This window comes from Seriola dumerili, unplaced genomic scaffold, assembly GCF_002260705.1.
Source record: "Seriola dumerili isolate Sdu_G_001 unplaced genomic scaffold, Sdu_1.0 BDQW01001240.1, whole genome shotgun sequence".
In the NCBI taxonomy this organism is placed as follows: domain Eukaryota; kingdom Metazoa; phylum Chordata; class Actinopteri; order Carangiformes; family Carangidae; genus Seriola; species Seriola dumerili.
Window position 1 is genome coordinate 491,402 of NW_019175495.1, and position 19,076 is coordinate 510,477.

Sequence of the window (19,076 nt, forward strand, 5' to 3'; positions counted from 1 at the left end):
TTTTTTCTTTTTTTTCTTTTTTTTAACAGTTATCAAGACAGAACTGCTTCATGTGTCAATCATTTAGAGATCTGCTCAGAGTTCAGGTTTTTCTTACATATTATCATCACTAACACTCAAAACCTCAATCCAAAATTATAATTAAAACACAGCAGCTGGCATCATATAAAGGTAAACAAACCGCACAACCAGCAGATGGTGCTGTCAGACCAGGACTACTCTGTATATTAAATGTCTCTGTTGGAGTATTTTCAGTGTAATTACCTCATACGATATAACTTTGCCTCCAGCTACCATGTCATGCTGTGTAGTTTAAGAAAACAGAGCAATAGTGTATTTTGTGAGATCAGGGAAGAAATTTATCAAAAGCACTGAAGTCTATTTTATTTGTCAATTATAAAATAAAATAAAAACATTTAACTCTGGAGCTTTTGCGTAAAGAGAAGACAGCAGACTTGCTCTTGTAAGTAAACAATAAATCACTGAGAAATGGAAAATATAAAATCAAGGAATAGAACAAAACCCAAATAACTGCCATTAAAAAAAAGGATATCAGTAATCAGGAATGTTGCTTAAGAGACAACCCACACCTGTTCCTCAGCGTTTTAAAATTTAAGAGGACCAAATAGGCATAAGCAAGAACTTTTCATCCCCAAAACGGATTCCCCAACTCGCAAACTTGTCTCTTAAAAAAAAAAATAAAAGCTCCTATGGTTGTATTCAAATGTAGTCCATAAATGCACACACATGCTTTACAATAATGAGCTCTTATTAAGAGCAAGTTTTACTAGGATATTAGTGTGGTATTCTTGATTATGCCTATCAAGCTGTTCTAGGTCCAGTGTCCGAGGCGAGGAGTCTGAACTTGCTGAAGAAAGTCAAATCCCCCTGTTTCAGAGAGAACAAAAAAAAAAAAAAGATTAATCCTGTTCAAAATGCTAAAATATTAAATTTCAGCAAAACTGTAGTTTAATACTCACTGTGTTAGCCCGCAATCAGTCCTCAGCTGACATCCCTTTAACTTCATCATTCTGCCTCATCTACGACACAGAGAGAGATACGTCGCTCAGAAATGTACTAAAGAGCCTGATTTGTTTTATTCAGCACAAAAACCGATGTTGGGAGCAAAACAATACACCCGAATCCATTTATAGCATTAGCATTACTTAATATCAGTCAGTAGCTGTAGCATTTGCTTCAGCTTGACAGTTACTCCTCATTATATGGAAGGCAGCCTGCCCTCTCTCTTTTATACAGTGGATCAAGGTGAGAAACTGAGATTCACTTTAAATGGATCAAAATATAACTGAATCTGGTTGGTGGGATATTTTTCTTGTATAATATTGTTGTCATTGTTTTATTTGTATGTATTCTTATTTGTGGATACTGTTTCAGTTATCTGTTAGTTATATTAATTTTTGCCTTGATCCTTGAATCTTTATGGTTCACTTCCATACTCCAGACTTATTCTGTTATTAAAATACTGTATATAAATAGACTTTATGTTACACTTAACATTTGTTTAACTGTGTTGTGTTTTTCGTTGTCATTGCTTGACTGGAGAAATGAACCCACACCCACAATACATGAAAATATCTTGTCTACATCAGTCATATTATATGATTTAAATAGTGTTTCCTAGGCACTGACAGTATCTTTTTCGTGTTATGTCAACGTATCAACTCGTCACGTTATGGTAAGAAACAGTTCTTGTTTTAATGAGTGTGCTCAGTCACCTCATCCAGCTCTTTCTTTGTCTCTTCCTCCATACGTCGTATGTCATCCATCGACAGATCGAACCATTTGTCGATCCAGCAGAACAGCTGTCTGTGGAAGTGGGTGAACAAACGCCTCTCCACCTGGACAGAGAAACAGGGAGGGAAGATTAGACAAGAGTACAGGGTGATGTACGCAACAAACATAAACAACAAATTTTCTACCTTTTGAATGAAGTTTTCTATCTTGCCCTGTAGTCCCAGCCACTTGAATTCAACAGTGACTAGTTTATAGGCACACATGTGTGGACAGTTGGGGTTGTTAGCGAGTTCTTCCTGCAAACACGCAGATGACACAGATAACATTAAAACACAGTCTCCTTTAAACCCAATGATGTCATTTCTTTAATGGAGCGAGCCACAGTGAAGGTGAAGTGAGGCGAGGTGTCGTACCTTCCAGTCCGGTCCCAGAGGCCCTCGACCCGTCTTCTCTGATTTAAAGATGGCTGGATCATGATCCGCTTTGTAGTCCTAAAGAGTGAATGCAACCAGTGCAATGATAAACACTGTGACAAATATAAAGCAGCCTAACAAGCAGCAGGTTTATCAAACTGAATGTTTAGCAGATCGATGTGTTAACTCAACAATCAGCTGCTGACGGGAGAAATCTGAAGAAAAACCTGCACTCGTTTCTGAAACACATGCAAAAAGTGTTTCTCTTACCTTTGGACTTATGCAACTTCTGTCCGCAATGTCAATGTTAACAACCTCAGTTGCTGCCCATGAGCTTTTGTCTAGTCCATGCACCTGCAGCAAGGCAAGAATCCAACCGTCAGTCAGGTAAATACAAAGAAAACATATCAGCCTTAGTGACAACTGACCAACATCTTAAATCCTAAAAGACCCCCAGATAGCGAAATGGCCCAACACATGCCTGGGTCCCCGGTCCGAATCTGGCCCATATACTTCCACTGTTCTCCTCTAGAGTTTCCATTTTCTGTGTGCGCGCCAGAATCGGCCCAGAAGTGGAAGCGGCATCTGACGATCATGCTGGATATGGGCCAGACTCGGGCCGTGGAAACATAAGCATGTGGGCCAAGTATGGGCCGGATTAAATCCATGATACAAACGTAAAACAAAATGGCAGCCCACCATTGATATTGACGACACAGAATTAGAACCCTCAATAACTTCTGGATTGATTAACAGCTCTTTAAACACAGTCTAATAATTCTTTAACTTCTATAAACACAGCAGTAACACAAGACAGTCATTTTAATCGCTTATTTCTCATCATTGAGTCCAACTGATATATTCAACTACACCTGTAATGTATTAGCTGAAAGTGTGCGGTGGTTCGTTGCATTTCCGGATGACATGACTTACATTATCCTGATCCCCCATGTCAGGTTTGTGCCACGTCTCGATCTTAATCATGAAGTTGCTTTTCATGTAGGTATTCTGTAAGCGTGGAGACACACACACACACACACACACACACACACGCACACACGCACACACACACACACACACACACACGCACACACGCACACACACACACACACACACACACCCACACACACACACGTGGTGCGGTCAGTCAACATACTGTTCCATGTGCACACACCAAGTGATTAAATTAAAGCTTGTCAAAAAGAGGCACAGTGCATCAATGTCCACGTGTTAACATTAGCTCCGGTGTGTGAGCCCATCATCACAGTATTTATTATTCTATTTGTAAACTTAAAATACTTACTGTAAGGACTGCATCAGAGGAAAAGACGGACCGTGCAGGACGGAGGAACGGAGCAGAGAGAGAAAGAGAGACAACGATTTAGAAAATACAGATTTTTTAATTGTCAGCTGGTCTTTACTTTACAATGAGACCACACAAGACACAGACGGAGAATGGTTTGCAGAGTTAAATGATTAACTGTCTTCCGTCACGGCGTGATGTGATTATGTGGAGGGGTGGGGGGTGGGGGGTGGGGAGGGACTCACTGGTTCGACAGTAAGGATATGCGTTCCAGGCCTTCTCGTGAACCTCCAGAGAACCTTTGGGAGCGATCACACGGATGAACGTCGGCACTTTACTGCAGATGAACAGACAGACATCGATGTAAAGTTTTCCTTAGTTACAACTTATAAAGCCTTTTATCGGGGTTTCCCTTTAAGAAAGTGTTACGATATTTTCCGCTACTTCCACTGTGGTCCGAGATATGCAGTGTGGAGCAGCCAACCTGTGCAGGTGGTAGATCTTGTGGGTGTACTGTCCCTTCTCTCCATCCTTCTCATAGGGCTTGTTTTCCAACACCTCCACACCTTCTCCTCCACCCGTCTCGCTCTTACTGGCCTCTGCTACCGCATACAGCTGGCCCACTTGGTACTGGAGGAAGGGGCATAGAGGAGAGCACGGTTATTTACTGTTTATGTACAGATGAATTTATACAGTGATGAATTTAATCATTTTTCTCACCCTGAGAATATGTGTTGCTGCTTGGGCTGCAGAGGCTAAATTACATATGAATCTATGTGGTGGATAAAAGGAAGCTGTCAAAGAAAAGCTGATCAATTCTGAGACTTTGGAAGTAATTAGCCCTTAGTGATAAGTTTCCCTCTCTGGTTGAAGCTATAGCTTTCAGTAGTGACAGCTTGTGAAGCATTGGAGCTTTTTCACAGCACACGTTTTAACTGTTGGATCAAATCAAATGTGTTATGTCAGTGGAGTTTCTGCAAGTGAGGAAGCCACAGGCGACTCATCAGCGTCCCTCAGCGCTGTGGAGGACTTCAGCGTCTTTCAGCTCATTGTTTTGGTCAAAAGTCCCACAACCTCTGCTCCTATCAGGTTTAAAGTTCTGATACACCCAGTGAGTTTGCAGCTTGCTCCGCTGCCCCCAAGTGGCCAAATAAAGAATAATGCATAAGCTGCTTTTTCTTTTTCTTTTCCATATCAAAAAATGGGCTAAGGTTATTTTATCTATTTTATAAATATTTTGTTTCCTAAAAAACACCTTACTAGCTTCTATATTAGCATTTAGCTCAGTGCACTGAGCAGCTCAAAAATGAAAAAACAGGATTCAGATAATGATCGTTAGACTAAGAGAAAAAAAAAAAGAAATACTACAACACACGTGAATGTCGACATGTTGGAAGAGCCCCTTGTGAGAATCCTTCTGTCATGACCTGTGCTAACCATTAATGTCAGCGACCGTGAGTTAACCATTTTCCTTTCTCAGACACAGACTTCAGCCTTGAAAAAGAAAAAAAAAAAAAAAACTAGCACAGTAAGCTTTTTCTTGACCTTTTTGCCCCTTTCTTCCTCTTCTTCTTCCTCCTCCAGCCCCCTTAGTTCAAGCCCTTCCTGAGTCAGGCAAAAGTGTTGTGACACTGGAAAGAGTGACTCACATCACTGGTGCTGTCAGCCTGGACAGCACACTCCTACTTAACACACATAAAAGAACCCTTGACACATGTAAGCTGTTCCTGTGATGCTTTATCCAACACTGTTTGCCTTAGATTGGTTTTTTTTTATTGCCCCTGTGAGATTAAGAAATGTTTTGTGGATTTGTGTGAAAGTTGACATTGACACATCTTCTGCCATTTGCAGCTCAGCCAGACAAAATTGTTGCGTTTGAACCGAGCCAAACCCTCTTCTCCCCGGAGACAGAGCACCGCTACAGGCTAGCAACCTATTTTGGTAGCTGCGGATGTTGGGCCCTGCCACTGTGAGTAGGAAGTCAGGAATGTGACTTGTCGTGTTTAACCAGTAGGTCCTCTCATTGTCAAGGACAGTCAGACGTAATACAGATTTTTTTTTTTTTACTGAGCTCAAGCTCCGGGGTGGGAAGACGACATTCAGCTGCAAACAACAAACAGGCTGAACCTGAACGGAGGTGGTCCCCAACACCGGACAGAACACGTTGAGACAAAGTCTGTCAGAGGAAAAAAAAAAAAAAAAAACATGAACCTGCTGATTCACATCAATTGTCAAAAGACGAGGTGTGGACTGTGAATGAACGCTCTATTTATTTACTTATAAAGAGAATATGTTGCATTTCAGTGGCACGTGAATAACCGTCTAAATGACTTCGCCCCGAGCAACAACATCCTCCCAAGGGTTTGCTTGTTGAAACTTGTGTCCTCTTGCAGACAGAGCTGCAGAGTAACTGAATACTTTGGATTTCAAATATGTAATTCCATCACATATTATAACAAAAAATACACAATTCAGTGAACGAGCTGTTACATTAAAATGTATGATTTGTGATCTGTGAATGTATTGTATTAATCAGGGCTGCACCCAGGGCTGTTGGTACTGACACCGATACTTTGACTTCTATACCAATTTTATGAAATCCATTTTAACAAAAAGAAAATTACAACACCCATTACAGTACAAATTTAGTTTTACTTTAGTTTTATTTTTAAGCTCAGTCTCTTTACACACTCGAACGTGTTCGTGTAAATAAACAGCCAATCACCAGCATTATTAGATCTTGGTCCAAGCATGCTGCCTGCTGATTGGCTCACTGACGCTGATGAGATGTGCTCATTTACTCCTTAGGTATCAAATCATTTTTCAGTCCCTCGCTGCAACAAACAACTACTTCTACCATCTATTAATGAGCTAATTTTGTTCTTGATGAGCATGAATACTACAGCATCTGTGAAAACAGCTGGATCATCTCTCTGTGGAGATGCTTCATCAGGTTAAAGAAAATTAACCCTGATGATGTCATCAGTTTTTTTATCATAACACCTAATTTAAAGTTGGGTGGTTGGAAGATGTGGCGATTTATCAGACTTGACGGGTTATAGATGCAATCAAACTGCATTATGGGAAGTGCTGGATCTCATGCTAAGGACTAAAGTCAGGATATTCTGGACTCTGATGCTTCGATTTCGATAATTGTTTCTTGTTAGTCCCCTAACTTTATGGAAGCACGACACTAAAATCACTGGAATACTTTTAATCAGTTAAAGATAAATATAAATAATATAAATCTATATAAAATATATATATAACCTTTAAATATTCTATTCATCCTCATGGAAGACTCAGAAAACCAGCAAATATTGAAACTTGAGAAGCTTTAACCTGTAAATTTATGTCATTTTTTCCTTCAATGTGACTTAGTTGCTAGTTACATGAGGAGATCGACACCACCCTCATGTTAATGTGGAGTTAATGTGTAGCTACAACCAGAGACTGGCTAGCCTCACTTAGCTTAGCATAAAGCCTGGAAACAGGAAGCCTGACTGTGCCTGAAGAAAGTGAAGTAGTGTTTCCCAAATTGTCCAACTATTCCTTTAACTATTTCAATTGTTGTGTTATCAACAAGTTTTCAGCTCTGTGAAATATTACACTCAAGAAAAAGGTTTGAATGTGATGAAATGTAACAGCAACGCAAACCTGAGTAATCACCTTTGCATCATCAAATGCCCAGATTAATCCAGCTCCAGTTGTTCTAATGGTCGCAATTAGTTACTCAACTAACAGAAAACATTTAACACTGAAACGGATCAGAGAGGAAAAGCCCGTCATTCAGCAAACTGTGATTATGTGGCTTAGTGAAACACTGGCTACTGCTCTGAGTGAAGCAATGGAGAAACAAAAGAGTCCAGTGTTGTATGGAACATTTGGATTAAAGCGTAGATTGAGTCACTGGTCGTTAGGTAAAATAAAGGAAGGTGTTCACATACTAATTAAAAAAAAACAAAAAAAAACAATGGTGGTTCTCCCATAAATCTAATGAGGAGGAAAGGTGAAGAGGCTGAACCTGCTCTTGTGATAACATGGCAGCAGCCGGTGGTGTGGTAGATTAAACACAGCTAAATAAATTCTGCACCTGATATGAAGCTACAGCTGAGTGTTTAAACTGCAAGGGCATCTACAGGCGGCGCAAAGGGACAACAACAACAACAACAACAACAACAACAACAACAACAACAACAACACACGTCTGGGCACATACTGTACTGAGCAGCAGCCACTTAAGTGTAAATTAAGTGTTCTGCCTATAATCGTCCGTAAAGGCGGCGAGAACAGATGCGCGGCGATAGGTGAAATATGTTGATCGACTGCCTTTTCAGACAGCATTCCTGCGAGGGAAAACGTCACTAAGAGAAAAATATTAATAACGTTTTATGTCTCCATGCAAATATAAATCTTCTAAATAATAATTGCGTTTTTTTGTGCGTAGTGTCCGGTTGTGATTGTGAAGTTTTCCCTCTGCTCACATTTGAAGCAGGCGTTTCGTTTCTTCTTGACATCGTTTCGCAGCTACGTTTGAACGGGACAGGCGAATAGTTATGACATCACACTCTCAAATAGCAGTCCACTTCCTGTTTCGTTACAGCAGTCTCCACAAAACTAGGTTGTTTTTAAACTGTGTGATGTATTGTGTGTAATATGTTTTAACTTACATGCACCAATCAGGAGTAGCAATCCTAATGTTGTTGCAATACAGGCTTTCTATTATATTCTATTCTATTTTATTCTATTCTGTTCTATTCTATTCAGTTGCCTTTCTAATACACAGTGAGCAGAAAAATACAACCCTCTGCAGGTGGTGATTGTGGTGGAGTACAACAGTCCTGACATGCCTTTATCCAACGTTTTAACGCTGGATTGTTCGCTAAGACAACATGTGATTTACATGTGATGCAACCGGAATGTCATGTCGATTAGCATGTGCTGTCCCTGTAAACACAAAAGTAAACAAATGAGTCCTTACCTCCTCCACGGACACTGGCAGGACAATTCGGCTGCAAGAGAGAGAGAGAGAGAGAGAGAGGGAGAACAGGGAGGCATCAGGGTAAAGATATACAGTCAGTAATAAGACATGTAGGTAAACATGCCAACATCGGCCTTCTGATTATATAACATGTCCAACGATCTGGATTCAGAAGGAACCAGCGATTGATTTAATCTCAAAACTGCTTCTAAAAGGTGGAATTTAAAGGAATAGTTCATCATTTTTGGGAAATACACTTATTCACTTTCATGCCCAGAGACAGATGACACAACTGACACCGAGCTCACGTCTGTGCCGCTGGTTAAGTTAGCTTAGCTTAGCTTAGCTTAGAATGAATGGATCCACCTAGCAGCACCTTAAACGACGTACGTGGATTAGACAATCACACTTTATTATTACCATGAAACCTGAAAGCGGGAGGGGGACAGCAAGTCTTGTCCTCTTCCAGCACCTGTGCCCGCGCCTTCATGCACAGGGTGTGGGTTTGATTTCAACACAGGCAGGACTTCTAAATTAATGTGACATGGAAAGCACAACAGTGCAGCGCCTCTGTGGGGAAAGGGATCACCGAGAATAGAGTTGGTGTCAGTTAGTTGGCCAGCAGAGGTAACGGCCAAGCCAATCTTGACATGGCAGACAAAACGCTTCAACGGGGAGCTAATGAAACTACTAATGTCTCTCAGCAGTTTAAGCGGCGAGAGAGAACCGCTTTGAACAGTTGTATATAACGAGCACCGAGAAGTGGTGTGAAGAGTTAGTTCTCTGCTGGCGTCCCACTATCGCAGGAACCAAAAGAAGAGGAAGAACAAACGATAAAAAAAAAAAAAACTGCAATCAAGACTGACTCTGCGAAAGAACAAACAAAAAGGCCTGGAACTTCTGGTGGAAACGCTGCATGTGTGTGTGTGTGTGTGTGTGTGTGTGTGTGTGTGTTTGTCCTTCTCTTGTGTGAGTTGATACAATAGGCAATTAATCGCCACCTGTTGCCAGTCTAGCGGGGCCTGAATATTTCATTAGAACAGATCAGAGTGGAAGAGGAGCCCTCCAAGCATGAACTTTATGGCCGGTGTGATGAAAAAAGATGCACAGTACGTTAACACACACAACCCTCCCTGAGCATTGTAATTTATCGTGGCTGAGTCTTTTCATGCACTTTGCACCATGATCATATGACAGCCAGCTACTGGATGATTTTCCAGCGATGATGATGTGCATATGACATGACAGTCATAAACCGGCCTGGCTCAGGAGTTACAAGAAGGTAGAAATAAAGGGAAATTCATTCATCCACTTCCTTCAGTCAAGCTTTTTGAGGCAGGTTTGTGACTGATTTAACTCCCATAAGTCATGTTATTTGCCAGGATCGAGAACCCCAAACATTTTCCAACTTAAGACAAAGTTTTCCTAATAAATTCATCATGAAATACTTGATGAAATGCGAATTAATATCTTTTCTAATCCCTTGAGATTAATTTTCTACTGTGCCTTAAATCGATATTTCAAAGAATAAATGAAGTCAATGGAAATGAGACTTTGACAGTTGTCTGGCTGCACCCACAGCTTTCCCCTTCATACCAAATTACAGTGTAATGTCAGCGGGTTAGCAGCTTCAGCCTGAAGGTTTGGTTGAATTACGCCGCTATTCTAAATATAAAGTTAAATTCATCTATGCCGAAATGTCTCTCATTCTCATAGTAATCCAAACAAACATTTATTTTTAATTATAACATGTAGAAACGTTTACTAATAACCAAATAAACTTTAAATTGTCTTAATTTTAAAAGGAGTTCTGTGAGTTCCACACCGGAGATCAAACAACGCAGTTCAGCTTCATATCCGACGGTAACACTATCCGGGCCTCATTTCTAATGTAGTTAATAATTTGACAAAAGTCTGATAAGGTTGGCAGCAGTCAGAGTGTCCGTCTGTCTCTTCTACCTGATATAAAGAAGGAACGGCTCCGTTTCACAAAGTTTTAATACTCACAACTCTTTAATCAGCATGTTGACTGCTCCTCCGTCCGAACACGAGCGTGTGACAAAGTTGAAACCTCCAGAAAAAGTTTTTTATTTTTTATTTTTTTACTTTAAGTCAAAGCGGACAAGGAGCCGTTCATTCAACTCGCCCGACGCTCCGGTCCTCGGGATTTCTTCCTGGAAGATGTCGTGAGAGAGTTGGTGCGAAGGGGCGCGGCAAAGAAAGAGGAGGAGACACCCACCTTTAGTTTCAGGTAACTAGATGTGACGTTCACGTGCAGTTGGTAAGTAATTATCAAGCATGAACGTTAGGTTGTATTTATGGCTTTATGTGCATGACAGAACTCCCACAAGCTACTGATAGTGCTTTTTATTACTGTCTTACTGCTCTAGACCTTCCAGTTCTACTACTATACTATACTATATACTATACTACACTATACTATTCTATACTATACTATCATCATGTGCTAACCTATTTTAACCCTTAAAAACTGAGCGTTGCAGCTACAAAACATTAAATAACTTTTGAGCCGTTTGTGATAATGATATATTACATATACTGTATATAACACTTTTGTAAGTGCCACAGTCGTCATAACAAAACTTGTTGGTATATTATTATTTTTGAGTACTCGTGCATGTAGTTGCTGATGTTTCGTATATTGTGGGTGTCAGTGTCTCTAGCACCGTAACTCACTAAGGAAAAAGTTTATTTGCACAAAACTTCACATGGAGCTCCAAAACACCTAAATACAACTTTTCACATTAAAGAAAATAAATTCCCTGATTTTGTTTTTGTCAAATATTGTGTGCTTACACAAAGATAATGCATGATGGTGACTTTACATTGCACCATGAAGAAAGTGTAGGTTCTCCTGAATCATATGATGTATAACACTTGACGCTGACTGAAAGAATAAGCTGAGAATTGGCAAAAATATAAAACTACGTCCAGGCGTTTCTTTGTCTTATATACTATTATAGTATTTATTATATTTTAAGTGCAATATTCTTTTTGTGCCCGTCTGTCTGTCTTAACTTGTGTTTCTGTTTCCACTGATCAGAAGTAGCACTCCTAATTTCGTACAATGACAATAGAAGCTTTCTATTCTATTCTATTCTATATTGGAAGAATAATAGGTGTTAGTGCCACTTTAAGCAGCAGTAGTCTCAGCATTGACATGTGTCTGTTGTGGTATAAAATAGAAAGAATCACATGTTATTTGCAGAGTGGATCCTAATGAGTCCAGCACGTGATTTTACAGTATGTGGCGTCACATAGTCAAACACGAGGTTACAGGTTACGATGCGTGTTGTGAAGTTACCACTGTGTCGGTGATTACAGCTCAGTGACCATCAGCTGGTGCACAAGGATAGTGCATGGCTCCTTTTCTTCCCAAGAGGGTGGAGTACCCTGCTAAACCGTGTGTGTGTGTGTGTGTGTGTGTGTGTGTGTGTGTGTGTGTGTGTGTGTGTGCACGTCAACGCCCGACTGTGGTCAGACCAGTAGAGGGAGAAACCGCCGACTCTGGCTCAACCTGTTTATTTCAGACGACTCAGACAGTTTATTTCCACTCAGGATGTTCCTCTGTCATTAACACAATACTGAGGAAACTGTGTGGTTGATGTTGCCCAACAGGTTTCACCTAAAGTGGGGTCTGAAAGTCTGAGACCACTTTCCTTTTGCATGTATACAGCTGATATTTCTACTCTGTTTGACTCTGTTTGAAGTATTGGAGTGAGAGTCTGACCCCTGCTGCTCTGAAGGAGTAATGTCCTGTGCGGTGATCATTAGAAACAACAAGACACATTTATACAAATTATTGTGTTTATTTTGCTTCATATATTGATCTGTTTTTTGTTTTTTTTTTTCCTTTCAGTTGAAACAGCATGACTTGAAATGGATGTCAGTGACAAATGGCTATACTGTGGTACAAGACAAAAGAAAAACCAAATATACAATTTAAGACCATGAAAAATACACATTCTCGTAAACATCAGAGGAAAAAAAAAGAAAAGTAGAATGAAAGACAACGAAACTAAACGGAAACATGGTCGGCAAAAGATCCAAAACATACATGCCGGAGGGGGGGGGGTCAGTGTTTCAGCTAAATCACACAGCCATAAAAACACCCACAACCAAACGCTGACGCTAGGATTCATCTTCAGAGAATAAACAATTCATCAATACATCAATCGATAAACCAAACCACTGTAATGTAGAATCCCAATCCAAGGGACCAGGAAGGTGTTGGCATTGAGGACAGGGTGAGGCGTTTAAGGTACGGCAGTGAAGGAAAGTGCTGATTAGTTTTTTTTTTCCCCCCCCATTTTTCAGGGAGTGAAGATTTCCCCTGATAACTCATCACTCGTTCACCCAGGCGTCATCGTCACAACGTGTCGTTTACATCTACAGAAGTTTGTGGTTTAGGACAAACAGACTGTATATTGGCTGATTTCATGTTGAGCCACAGAGTGAGTTCAGGATGGGTTACCGAGCAAATGAAAAATCAATGTCCATCATCACCCACATTCATAGTTAAATACTGCGTCAGAGTACATCTGAACCTGCCTGTCACAAATCTGAGATACGAGAGCGCAGAGGTCCCGTATGGAGGAAAACTAGTGCCATAATTATTGATATTCGTTTTATTGGAATGACAAATGTCAATAAAGTTTCATGTAAACAGCACAGCAGATTTAAATCCGTACATTTCCTAAATAAAGATTCATGTTGTTTCATCTCTCAAGTACAAAACTGGTGTTTAGAGTCACACAACAGTCTGTGTTGTGCATTTGAAGATATAAGAATTATTCCCCACAATAAAAGTACAAACGGATCGATGTCTCTGTGTAGGTTTGTATCTGCAATGTCCTATTAAAGATTGACAAATAAGAAAGATTTTAATCTGTTCTGGGGGAGAAGGATATCTGGGTTATCACTGTCTCTGCTGCCACCAAATATTAGATTTTTTTGTACTTTAGAGATACGAAAATGTCATTTTTGTAAATAAAGAAATACAAAAGTAATAAAGAAAAAGACATAAATAAAAAAGAATATAACAAATTCCTGCATACTATCTATGTATGTTTACTGAAAATCCCATTCATTTGATTTCAATGTTCACCCAAAGTTTACACTTTTAATAAATGTAGTTCTGGCATTGTGTGGGGATTCATTACTTTCTTCTGCATCATTTCATTTTCCTGTGAAAACATTCAATCTGAGAAGCTTAGAAATGTACAAATGTGAATTTAGTTTCATTACAAAAGCACATTTTTTTCCCACTTTACCAAAGTTCTTTGTACAGTTGAATTTGGGCGCTTATTTTCCTCCATACATTTCTCTCTGATCGTCGACAGATAATAAAACTCATGCAGTTTAATGAGGATGAATGTGCAGCTCTGATAAACGTACGTCCACACAAGTTCCTGAACTGAGAGACAAGACTCTGCCACACTGTCCATGCACATAAAGGCAACATAATGAACATGTGAAGCAATAGTTTTTAGTATAAAAAAATAACAGCATCTTTCCGTTTCCCATGTTCTGAATTACAAATCTACATCTGAAGCTCCGAGTATACATTCTCTGCATCATGCACCACTAGTAAGCAGCCATGCACTGCGTGTACGATACAGTGGGAGGGGGGGGCAGGCCATTCAGAAATACATGACTGAGGTCCATTTTAGAGTCTAAAGTGCATCACGTGCCATTCATTTCTCACTTGAGTCATTCACTGGGCGCCTCTGGTTGGTGGCAGAGGCTCGTCTCTCAGCTCTGTCGTCAGTAAACACTTCAAGACGTGTTTGTGGGACGATGGGTGGATGAAAGCAACAGATAGATAGATAGATAGATAGATGGAGGGAGGGAGGGAGGGAGGGAGGGAGAGAGGGACTGGGTGTGCCACATCCTGCCTGAATCCACTCCTCCCATCATCTGTACACATAGAGAGGCACTCTGAGGGTCATGGCTGTCTTTGGAAGTGCCTCTGCGAGTTAAAAAATATCCGAGGAGCTTCACTCTATGGCGTTTGAAGACAGCAGACTGAGTCAAATCGCAATTACTATCTCCCTGTATCTCTGTCTACACACTCCACGCTTCTGCTCTGGGTCGTTTTCTTTCAAAGACAAAGACTCTCTGTCGTCTGTGTTGTTTCTCAGAAGCTGGAGGAACGTGTCTTTTTTATCAGCCTGCTACCTTCAAGCTAATGTCCCTTTATGTCTGTAAGAGGTGAGTTCAAGTTTCCCAGAGCTGCTGCTGCTGCTGCTGCTGCTGCTGCTGCTGCTGCTGCTGCTGCTGCTGCTGCTGCTGCTGCGTTACGGTGCAGAATTACAACACAAAACTGATAAGAAACAAAGGAGCAAAGTAGTCGTTTGAAATGGTAGCTTGATTGGTTCTTTGGAAATCCACTGAAGAAGCAGGTCTTGTTAGTAAATCAATGGCAATTTGTTGTTTTGTTTGTGGTAAAAATGACTTCAACTGCCCCTTTAAAGCAAAATACACAAAAAAAATTAACACATTTCTGTAATTAACTAGCACCCTTTGTGATTTTTTTTTTTTATCAATACAGTCCATAAAATGTACATATATATTTACCTGTCTGTGTGTGATTGTGTGTCAGCGTGTTGCCCAGCACCCAACAGAAGCACTTATTGCTACGACGAACCCAAACTGCAAAACTCGTGCGTGTGTGTGTGTGTGTGTGTATGTGTGTGTGTGTGTGTATGTGTGTGTGTGGCAGGGCTCCTCCGTTAAAAACACACTACATCTAACATCTTCGTCCCTGTCTACCTACTCTAAACACACGTCCTCCTCCACAGATCAGGTACAGGGGGGTAAAAAGTTTGAACAGCACATCTTGTGATCATATTGCAATAAATACATTTGAAAAAAACAAACAAACAAAAAAAAAAACAAACAACAAACGGTACACGAGGAATTCAAAAACCAGACCGACATGGCGAGTTGAGTGTCTTCCTGCGCTAGTGACTGAGTGAAACTGTTAATATAGGACCAGCGCTGGCATCACTGGCATCATGCAGTGTAGTTTATCAAACACCAGAGAGCACTTTGTCACACCGCATTACCTCTGCCGTGTTTCCTCCTCACTGATCTGTGCATCACGTGCATCACCTGACCGTGTGTGTTTCGATCCGAGAGCTGCTACCAATACTGCTGCTGCTAGTCTGTGGAGTCTGACTCAGGTAATGCCCTCCAGCACGAGAGGAAGCGGAGGCGTCGGGACCTAAGATGCCACTTGTGCGGCTGTCTAAGAGGGATGAGAGTGTAGAGACAAACCTGGGCCAATTAGAATGTAAAGGTCGTCACGGTAACTCCATAGTTACTCCATGGTTACCGCATGTTGGCAACGCACCAGTTCTTGTAAGGTGGTAAAAGTCACAATACTGTCACAGAGAATTTGTCTCCTCACTTTACATCTTCTTCTGCTTCTCCTTCTTCTTCTTCATCTTCTTCTTCTGTGGTTTTTTAAGTAAGACTGGCAGAGGCTAAACCAGTCGACCATCAGTGGCACATGTAACAGTGTGAAATAATAATAAAAAAACAAAATGAAAAGAGTGAAGAAGAGGAGTCACTTGGGGAGAAATAAAAAATAAAATAAAAAGTCCCCAATCGTTTTTTCTTCTTCTTCTTCTTCTTTCTCCCATTTATTCTATTTTCTCCTCGTTTCCAGACGATGCACGGTCCCAACGGAGGAGGGGACAGGTAGCTGTTGGTGATGCCCCCCCACATTAGAGCCGCGGGAGGTGGGGGCTGTGGGCGGGGGTTTGGGGGGGTGGAGAGGATGTGTATGTTTGTCTCACTGTGTATACTCAACGGATGAAGGAGGGTGAAACTGGGTGTCACAGTCATGTTTGGCCAAGTGGCAATATGGCAGTGTAATGGAGGGTGTGTGTGTGTGTGTGTGTGTGTGTGTGTGTGTGGGGAATGTAAGGGATTTGTGAGTCATCAGACAAACTGAGAGAGGCGTTGGAGGACAGAGTGAATGTATTCATCATGAGTCTCACACAGGCAGTTGACCTCCACTGCTCTCCCCTCCCTCTCTTCTTCTTCTTCTTCTTCTCTCTTTTTTGGTGTCGAATTCTCCGCTCTCTCTCTCTCCCTCTCCCTCTCTCTCTCCCTCTCTCTCTCTCCGGCTCTAGACGAAGGCCTCGGGCTTGCTACCGTTGTTGATCTGGACGTAGATCTTGGGATCCTCGTCTTGCTCGTCTCTGAGGCGCTGGAGGTAACGGCTGTGGCACAGCAGGTAGAGGGGCAGGCAGAATCCCAGCATGCTCACCACCAACAGGCCCACGTTCACCTGAGGGCCAACCGACATTAACGACGTGAGCCTTTGACTAAAACTCTCAAATTGTTCAATAAATAAATGCATAAATAAATAACCAGGTATTTGTGACATCGTACCCAGAGAGGGTCTCCTTCCAGGGGTCCCACCATGGCCATGAAGAGAGGCTGCTGCAGCAGGGCGAACAGGGCGCTGATCAGAGACTGCATCCCTGTCAGGCTGCCAAACTGAGAGGACGGGTACCTGCGGGGGACAAACAGCATGTTTCAGATGGTAAAGTCACACAGGTGTCATCACTACACTGAGGTCGTACTTGAGCTTTTGGATAGAAAAGTATATGAACGGCGACTTCTACGTGAGCTAAAGGTTATGTAATATATATAATAATATAATGGGATATATTATTATCACATATTTACATCCTCTGAATATATGAAGATGGAAGTTTATAACATATATGAAATACCCATTGTTAAATTTGTATATGTACATATAATAAAAATATCTATATGATCAACATGTTGTGATCACATGTATTAACGATATATTGTTCATTTATATGTGCAAGTGTCTTAAAATGATGATCTTTTATATTTACATACATAATATCAACATATATTAAGGTTAAAGATGAATGTACATATGACTACAACATAAACATATATATTTGCATGGGCTAGATATATATTTCATTATATGAAATGTCTAATAGGTCTCAATTTTTTACATGTATATACAATTCAATATATGTATATATATTATATTTGGCTCAACAGTGAGAATTATGGGATAATGCTAAATGCTAAAACCTAAGCTAACAGTAGCACAAGTAGAAAGAGTCATAAAGCCGGTGAGCTGACTCAGTAATTTCCATTATACAGCAAAATATACCTAACGCTAGCTAACATTAGCCGCGGTACGCTAATGGTCATACCAGACCGAAGTAAGACTTAAGCAACAAAACCCCAGCGTGTATTGAATTGAATAATGCTGCGTTCAAGCGCTCACAAATTCGACTTTTCATTTGTGAGAGGAAGAGAACGTGTCTCTTCTTTCAAACGTGACATGATCTTTTGAGAAGATTGAACCTTTAACTTTGTGGGGAGAAGTATGGGAAAGACCCCCTTCCTGTTTCAATATGACATCACAAAGAAGCTCCGTAAAGAAATAGTTCTCCGAGATCAACATCAACCCCCCCTTCAAATGTGGTGAAACAGGCTCTTACATGAGATGTTCCACAGTCACATTACGGTGCAATGCCCAGGTGTCCGCTTACTTTTGACCATGTAGTCTTTCTAGTCAATATATTCTATTCATGGTGTTATGCAGTATCATTGTGTATTTTTTATGCCATTACACTTTACACTTACACAGCAGCATAGAGGCCTCCGACTGCGGAGTGGATGAAGCCTCTGACGATGGTGTGCAGGATGAAGGACAGAATCTGAAGAGGAGGAGAAAACAGAACATTAAAAAATATATATATATCTTTCATTATGTACCGGGTCAGTTGGCAGCTGCTCTGTCCTCAGTGAGAAATGGCTTTCATCTTTGATAAATGAGATTCAGCAGCAGTAAATAACATGCTATGCCTCTTTCGTCCAGCAGGTGTCACCGGAGCACTTAGAGATCTCAGTGTAGCTGCATTGCCATGTGAATGTCTCCCGTCTGAACATCATGTACATCTCCCAGTCTCTGCAGTGTTAACGCTTTCTGTGAAGAGACTCACTCGGGGCTACAGCGGCACGTGCTTGGAAATGTGCACCCCCCCCACCCCCCCACCCCAACACACCACCCCCAAAAAAAAAGCAAAGTTGAACAGAAATAAAGTCGTCTGTCTTTGTTTAACCTTGAGGAGGCAGGTTGGGGATGATGCAGGTGATATCCGAAGCCAACCAGGAGCAGGTTGGTGAAAATGAAGGCTCTGGTGGCGTTGACGATCTTCTGGATCTGTTTGTCGGGGCGACGGGGCTGACCAGGCTCCCTAATAGAACACAATAGAATAAAATAGAGTCAGACTTTTTTTTTTCTTCTGTTTTTCCATCAGCTGCTTTTTCTTTTTCCTTTTTCTTCTTCTTCTTCTGAGCTCTCTGTCTAAACGTGTGTGTTTACGGGTGCACCCTCACCTCTTGACACTCTTGTCATTCTCGTCCTCGCAGTCTTTGAGCCTCCAGTCCATGACGTAGCCGATCACGGGAGAGGTGACCAGACACAAAAGCTGGAGCACGCCAAAGATGGACGTGTAAACACTCACTGAGAGACAGGCGAGAGTACAAGACGGAGTTATTATCCTGTTCTTTTTAATGCTGTATTTTG

The 19,076-nt window shown here is 41.1% G+C and overlaps 2 protein-coding genes across 2 annotated transcripts in view; both read right to left on the reverse strand.

Moving 5' to 3' along the window:
- Nucleotides 1-16: 16 nt before the first annotated feature.
- On the reverse strand, nucleotides 17-10,638 carry LOC111238209 (phosphatidylinositol transfer protein alpha isoform-like). The gene is made up of 12 exons (XM_022767617.1): nucleotides 10,460-10,638; nucleotides 8,453-8,483; nucleotides 3,956-4,101; nucleotides 3,717-3,808; nucleotides 3,472-3,479; nucleotides 3,102-3,176; nucleotides 2,439-2,522; nucleotides 2,169-2,246; nucleotides 1,941-2,051; nucleotides 1,737-1,859; nucleotides 981-1,040; nucleotides 17-888 (listed from the first exon to the last, which is right to left on the reverse strand). The coding sequence occupies exons 1-11, from the start codon at nucleotides 10,474-10,476 to the stop codon at nucleotides 996-998; spliced, it is 810 nt and encodes a 269-aa protein (XP_022623338.1). The 5' UTR covers nucleotides 10,477-10,638; the 3' UTR covers nucleotides 17-888; nucleotides 981-995.
- A 5,604-nt stretch (nucleotides 10,639-16,242) lies between these two features.
- The window catches only part of LOC111238226 (large neutral amino acids transporter small subunit 4-like), a 28,998-nt gene continuing 26,164 nt past the window's right edge, over nucleotides 16,243-19,076 (reverse strand). Inside the window, 6 exon segments of the mRNA XM_022767639.1 lie at nucleotides 16,243-16,775; nucleotides 16,880-17,003; nucleotides 18,131-18,214; nucleotides 18,621-18,643; nucleotides 18,645-18,744; nucleotides 18,887-19,013. Coding sequence (XP_022623360.1) covers nucleotides 16,614-16,775; nucleotides 16,880-17,003; nucleotides 18,131-18,214; nucleotides 18,621-18,643; nucleotides 18,645-18,744; nucleotides 18,887-19,013 — 620 coding nt within the window. The 3' untranslated portion in view covers nucleotides 16,243-16,613.

Excerpts from the sequence above, each read along its gene's own strand:
- LOC111238209 (XM_022767617.1), bottom strand. Across the intron at positions 4,102-8,452 it reads TGCCAGTGTCCGTGGAGGAG|TACCAAGTGGGCCAGCTGTA; the intron begins GTAAGGACTCAT and ends CCCTTCCTCCAG. Across the intron at positions 2,052-2,168 it reads CTCTGGGACCGGACTGGAAG|GAAGAACTCGCTAACAACCC; the intron begins GTACGACACCTC and ends GCGTGTTTGCAG.